At 42.9% G+C, this 6287-nt stretch overlaps 1 protein-coding gene across 1 annotated transcript in view; it reads right to left on the bottom strand.

Moving 5' to 3' along the window:
• The window catches only part of LOC140947288 (neuroendocrine convertase 2-like), a 10205-nt gene extending 3975 nt beyond the window's left edge, over positions 1-6230 (bottom strand). The window contains exons 1-5 of the mRNA XM_073396348.1: positions 4156-6230; positions 2450-2853; positions 1944-2120; positions 1131-1376; positions 451-732 (exon numbers count right to left, since the gene is read on the bottom strand). Of these exons, the coding sequence (XP_073252449.1) occupies positions 451-732; positions 1131-1376; positions 1944-2120; positions 2450-2853; positions 4156-5083 (2037 nt within the window). The 5' untranslated portion in view covers positions 5084-6230. The remainder of the gene's footprint in view (positions 1-450; positions 733-1130; positions 1377-1943; positions 2121-2449; positions 2854-4155) is intronic.
• Between the last annotated feature and the right edge of the window lie 57 nt (positions 6231-6287).

The raw sequence follows: 6287 nt of genomic DNA, 5'->3' as shown, positions 1-6287 counted from the left end.
AATAAATTACGTCACCCTGATGAGTTGACAAATGAGCCCGCGTTATGGTCATGGGATACTGGTCAGTGGCTATCCTGTTTTGACAGCTGTCAATTGACTATATTGTGAATGTCATATAAAAAAGATGAGGACTTGCCAACACACGCCTGAGACACCCCTCCCTTCCTTTTGATAGTCTCCCCTACCCTACCCGTACAATCTGTAGACGCTTACGTACGTACGTACGTACGCTCGGTCAGTCACGTGACAACCAAGCGAAAAGAGGTTGACCATATTCCATGAGTATGGGGCTCTGCCCCACGCGCGCTTCGCGCGCGCGGGAGCCCCGCTATAAAAACTCTTGACCTGTCGCGATTACCAAAATGTAGAGCTTGCTCACAGGCTGTTTGTCTTTCGAACTCCCGCACTGTAGAGTTAATTTCAGGGAAAGTAATGAAAAAGAAAAATTACCTCGTCATCTTTCATCGCAGGTTGCTCATCAAAAGCAACGCTCTTCGTTTCGCTTGAATCCGCCTTCAACTCCATATAATCTTCCTTGAACCGTCCGTGAGCTAATTCATGCTGGAAGTAGGGTTCATCGCTGAGCTGAAAACCCTCTGGCTTTTCATAATCTCTGAAGAAACCGTCCGTGAACAAGTCACTGACACCATTAGGCTCATTTCTTATTCTATCTCTGATTTCCTCGTCGAATAATTTTTGACCTTCGTTCCTTGGCGAGAAACTGTTCTTTGACTGGGAGAAAAAAGAAAAAAAGCCTGTTGGAGACCGCTTTTGACAAAATCATTTTTTCTAAATTCCAGTGAATCCCCAGTTTAAAACAGAAATTTATGCCTGACAAAACTCGTTCATTTTTGGCAACCTCCCTCTACCCTCGACCCAACCTTTGCGCCTGTTCGTGCCACGAACAAACCGTATTCATACTGACCACTTGACTTTTGGTGAACCTAGAAAAGCTGAACAAGTTATCTTTATGTTCGAACCATCTTAAATATTTTCTGGACTGCTGTTGCTATTTCTTAGTTATAACCCTCACAGGCAAAAAAAATTACTACTTCCTCCAAAACAACCTGGCCACAGGGGCGAAACGCTTTTCTTTTTTCCCGAAAACAGATTCCGACGAACTTCTTTACCTTAGCATCCCGGATCTTCACAGTCCAATCTCCCTGGGGATTTTCGCCCCAGAATTCCACGGAAGTGAACGGCCATTTGTCAAGACCTCTGGTAGAGTCATCAAGAGGTCTTTTAGCCAGAAGTTGCGAAGTTGTCCCCTGGGGGGAGGTGAGCTCAATCACCATGTCGCCACGACGACGATGCCTTACTGAAAGCACCAACTGTACATGTTCCAATGTACGAACAGTTTCGTCATCATTTCGTAGCTACGTTTAGAAAGAAATAATATAACACGATTTTGAGTCAATACTTTTTGAACATCGTTCATGGGGATATGATTTGACTTAAACTAGCTTGCTCGCTTAGCGGGAGGGATCGTCACGTCAGCGCGTATTGACTAGCTTCGCAGGCTACACTTACACCTATAAGAATGATCCAATTCAGAGTTTCACCTGGCCGACCACCTGGCCTCTTTATCAAAACAGAGTTGTACCCAGGGAGTTCGGGTGAAGGAAGAGAGAGCCTGGGAGCGACGTTGCTTATGCACAACCACTTCGTACGAAAATGACTTCAATTGACGTGTAAAGAAAATTTTATTTTCATATGAAAGGACAAGCGCAATGACTTGCTTTGAAAAAGCGACAGTTGTTATAGAGTGATACCCTCAAGAAGATAGTGCTTGGATCTGAGGATAAACAGATATATTTATCGAATATTTAGTATTTTTACTTTTTTTGCGCTCACTGCTAGTTGGTATAGGGGCCTGTTATAACCCCAACTGGGATGGAAGCGAATACACGTTTCTTTCCTCTGCCAGGGTAAGTGATTGTTACCTTTAAAGTCAACATTCCATTGGATGGTATCTTCCTGGTTTCACTAGTCATGTGACCTGGGACCTCATGTGTTAGTTGTTCATCGACTTGTTTCCAGTCCTTCGCTTTGTTTATTAAGTCCATTGCGTTCAAGACTCCAAAACCATAGCGAACACTGTAACTGTGTCCAGCGGCATTCTAAAAACAAGCAAGCGTAAGTTAGAATGTCTCTTCTCAGGAGAACTTCGTAAAAATATTGTGTAGTTCATTCTCATTTTAACGAAACGCCAAATGAAAAATGCTAAAGGTTTCAACGACAATACCCACACTTAATTCATGTATCCAGCTCTCCCAAGGTCAAGTATGAAGAAGGGAACTAGCACTAGATTAACCCAAACCACAAAAAGCTTTCTAACAAAAGAGTGGTCGTAGGCGCGGGGACCAGAGTTGTTTTTTTTAGAGAGAATTTAGATGCGTATCATTTTATGACAGCTCATACAATGATACTGGTTAAAAGCTTGACTTACTGTCTTCCACGACATGCCATCAGGATCATTTTTTCTGGCCGTTCTCACGACTAGGTGCTGCATATCTCGCCAGGTAAGGTTAGGATTTGCCTGTAAAACCAGCGCAAAAATGCCAGCTGCGAGCGGGGCGGCGCACGATGTCCCGGAAAATGTATCCACGCATTTACCAAACAACGACGTAGTGACAAGATTACGAGAGCTTTCTCTCCTGCCTAAACCAACATCCCCGGTATAAACAACAGCCATGGTAGAAGGACATTTTTCGTCGTAGCTTGTGCTGTATCCTCCAGGACTAATAGAACCCACAGATAATGTGTGTATACTTGACGTGTATCCGTCGCAATTGCAATCATCAAGAGGCGAACCGCCGTTCCCTGTTGCCCATACATAAATTGTTCCTTTTCCTTCAGGGGAAAGATAGCATGCATTGAAAACACGCGATAATTGTCATGTCACTTGTGTGGGGTAGAGAAAAGTTGTTAAGAGCTCGACAGGATTGAAACTACAGAGAACTACGAGTAATCCATCATAACGGGGGAAAGGGGGAGGGGGAAGGGGGGAGGGGGATGGGGGAGGGGGTTTGGAGGGATCTAAATCAGTACAGTTAGAATTTAAGTTGGCCTTTAACGACCATAAAACCTTTTAGAGAAGGATCATATTTTTTACACCTCTCAGGCTCGGCTCTGACCGGCCCTGTTAAGTTTAATGCCTTGGAATTATGGGAAGGGAATTCATTCCTTTTTTGTTTTGAATAGTAAAAAAAGTGATTAAAATGATTGTAATTTTCCCTTATGACAAAAGAATATCCTTATCCACGTGTACACAAGCGACAATAAGCTCTCTCTAGGTGAACATTCGTGCGGTTGACTATTTTCCCCTACATACCAACAAAATACGTTTTAAAAGATTTTTGCTTCAGTTATGTAACTGTTCAATCCCTAAATAACAGTAATAATAAAAAATAATCGAGTTTCAACAGCGTTTGTTCACGGAGTTTTCCTTAAGCGACAAGGAAAAACCAAAGCGGAATCTGCGCATCAAAGGATGAACTTTTGAAACAGAGGAGGCAGCAGCGTCAGGGATGACGAAACCATTGGCATCCAAGAAAAAGCTGGTCTCTTTAAAGTATATGATACACAGGTCACGTTTTCACAGAAAATCTACCTTGAAATTACTCTTTAAAAAATGAAAATAAGAATGCAGCTAACAATAAAAAAGGACAATTGAATACCAGTGCCGTAGCCAGACCAAACGGCCAACCGAGGCAGGCGGGAGTTGCTGGGGGGGTTCGGGGGCATGCCCCCCCCCCCCGAGAAATTTTGAACTTTAGTCTCTCGGAAATGCGATTTGCAGCGTTTTCTGGGCCTTTCGGTAACTTTTTTTCGAGTTAATTTAAGTGGAATTTAAAAAGCAATAATCAGAAACAAGCTACATAATCTGGGTGACCGTTAACCTCGCCAATGGTTTTGATCAGCATTTGTTCAAAAAAAATTTGAGTTAACGTACGTAGCCCCTTGAGATCGATGATATGGTAATTTTTTCATAGTATATTGACTGAATTGCTGAATTCTTTGTAATATCATGATGCGTTAAAAATATCCGATGTTCGCTTATGTAAAATAAAAATGATCGGCGAAATTCGTCAAAATTTTACCGAGGCGAGTGCCTCGGTTGGCCTCATACTAGCTACGGCGCTGAATACTGACCTTGTCTGCCGTGCAGAGCGCAGTTTTTCATCGCCTCACTGGTGAGTTCGCTCGGAAGGCCAAATGTTTTGCCATCATCTTTTGGACCCCAGGATGCACTCTTGATATCAATATAATCACATTTGTAACCAAGGGCTTCTGCTTCGACAACATCAGTAACAGCTCCGTCAAGCATTCTGATTCCACCGAGAGAAGCGTTATAAGCTACTCCCACACCACAAATCCCATTTCCAGCAGTTGCCGCCACCTCTCCGCCACATTCCGTTCCATGAGCGTTGCCAGGTTTAGAATCATCTGGAGTAGGATCGTCATCATTATCATTCACGTCTCTGCTGGCCTCTGGATCATAATTTGCGCTTAAATCCGGATGTCTATGATCCAAGCCATCATCGACGATAGTGACAACTACCCCTTTCCCAGTATAACCGCGCTTAGTAGCTTCTAATACTCCCAGGTTCCCGCTTGGTTCTTCGCCATTATCGTAAAGATACCACTGCTTTGGCCATTCTGGATCATCAAAATATCTCCGGTTTTCCTGTGTACGACGATTACGCGAACGAGTTTGCTCTATAGCCTCGAACCCCCTTTTATACCTGAAAAGCAGAGTTTGTTGTTTAGCCCATCTGACCCGGGGGTGCGCTAGTAAGGGCTGAGTGTGATGGTCCGCACTGCGCTTTTGACGACTACCAGTTTGTCCATGAACAAAGTGAAAATATCCAGCTAAATTTGCAATCGCACCGCGGTTTTCAAAACCAAAGCTCCTCGCCACTCTATCCGCCACTGATTGCTCGTGCGTATCAAGTTGAACGGCCCAAGAGTTTGTGTAAACTTTGCCGTCTATTTCATCGTTCTCGAGGCTATGATCACCTTGAGTTAGTACCCATAGAAGTACACAATTTAAGATGGAATGAAGAGTCATTGAACGCATTTTGCGTGAATGACTTCCCCTCCTCTGAACTGATTGCCCTGTTATCGCAGGACAAACTCTTTGGTAACTATGCAAATTTTAAACCATTTATTAAATTTACAAGTTCAATTTGCATTTTAAAATCTTTTACGCTAGTTATGCTCTCCCACACACATAAAGGAACATAACTGAAGACAAGTGAATGTGGATTCGATACATTACGAAGAAGTAAATTATCATCGCATTGCTTTTAAAGGAATAACCCGACAAAACTAAGGGATATCTTTGGGTGTCATAGTAACTTCTGAGGAACACTTGAATCCATGTTCAGTGAAGTAATTTATTCTATGAAGACACTAAGTACACTACTTCATTTAACGCGCCGAAAGACATTAAATGCAAAGTTCAATGCAAATTAAATTCCTACCTATTCAAATGGAAAAACCATGACGGTTACAATAATACAAAAGACAGTAAGACAAAAAGGCGAGTTTACACTTCACCTCTCTTCACATGAGAAAACTGAATGTTAGGGTGTCTAAAAACGATATATCGAAAAGAAAAATAAGGTCATGATATAATCGGTCGATTGGTTTTATTCGTGACATTATAACCGGTTAACATCCCACTTCCAAAGCATTCAAAATCTGACAACTTAATAATAAACACTATTACGTCTAAACAGTAAAGCGGGAAATAAGCAGGTTCAAGTACATAAAGGAAAAACAACACAAAAAAGGGCGAGCAAAAACGTAGTAGGATTGGCTGTTAGAAACAAGAACAATCCCCCTACCTTTTCGAAGGCCTGCCACGAACCTACTTATCAAACTGTTGAGGCTTATCGACAAGGCTGGATCTGTTCTGCTTTCAAGAAGTTTACGTTTCGTTTTCTTTCCTACACGTGGCCTTGTACATTCCGCCGAAGACTGTTATTTCCTCAATTGATGGTCTTAATCTGGTTATCTAAGGGCCAGTTTACATGGAGGTGGGGGACCCCAGATAGGTGAGGTAAAATGCGGCGGGTCACCCCACCTATCATGTAAACGTAATCAAATCAAAATGAGAGATTATGTGGACAGGCGGGTTACCCACCGAGGCGGGTTTTCTCGCCTACCTAGGGTCCCCCACCTCCGTGTAAACAGGCCCTAAGATTCTTAGAACACCAAGACTACACTAGCCTCCCACGCAGGCGTTTTTAGGGGAGCTCGTTTTTCATCCCTCCCCA

This window comes from Porites lutea, chromosome 9 (genome assembly GCF_958299795.1).
Source record: "Porites lutea chromosome 9, jaPorLute2.1, whole genome shotgun sequence".
Classification (NCBI taxonomy): Eukaryota; Metazoa; Cnidaria; class Anthozoa; order Scleractinia; family Poritidae; genus Porites; species Porites lutea.
Note: the sequence above shows the minus strand (reverse complement) of the source record. Positions and strands in the feature narration are given on the sequence as shown.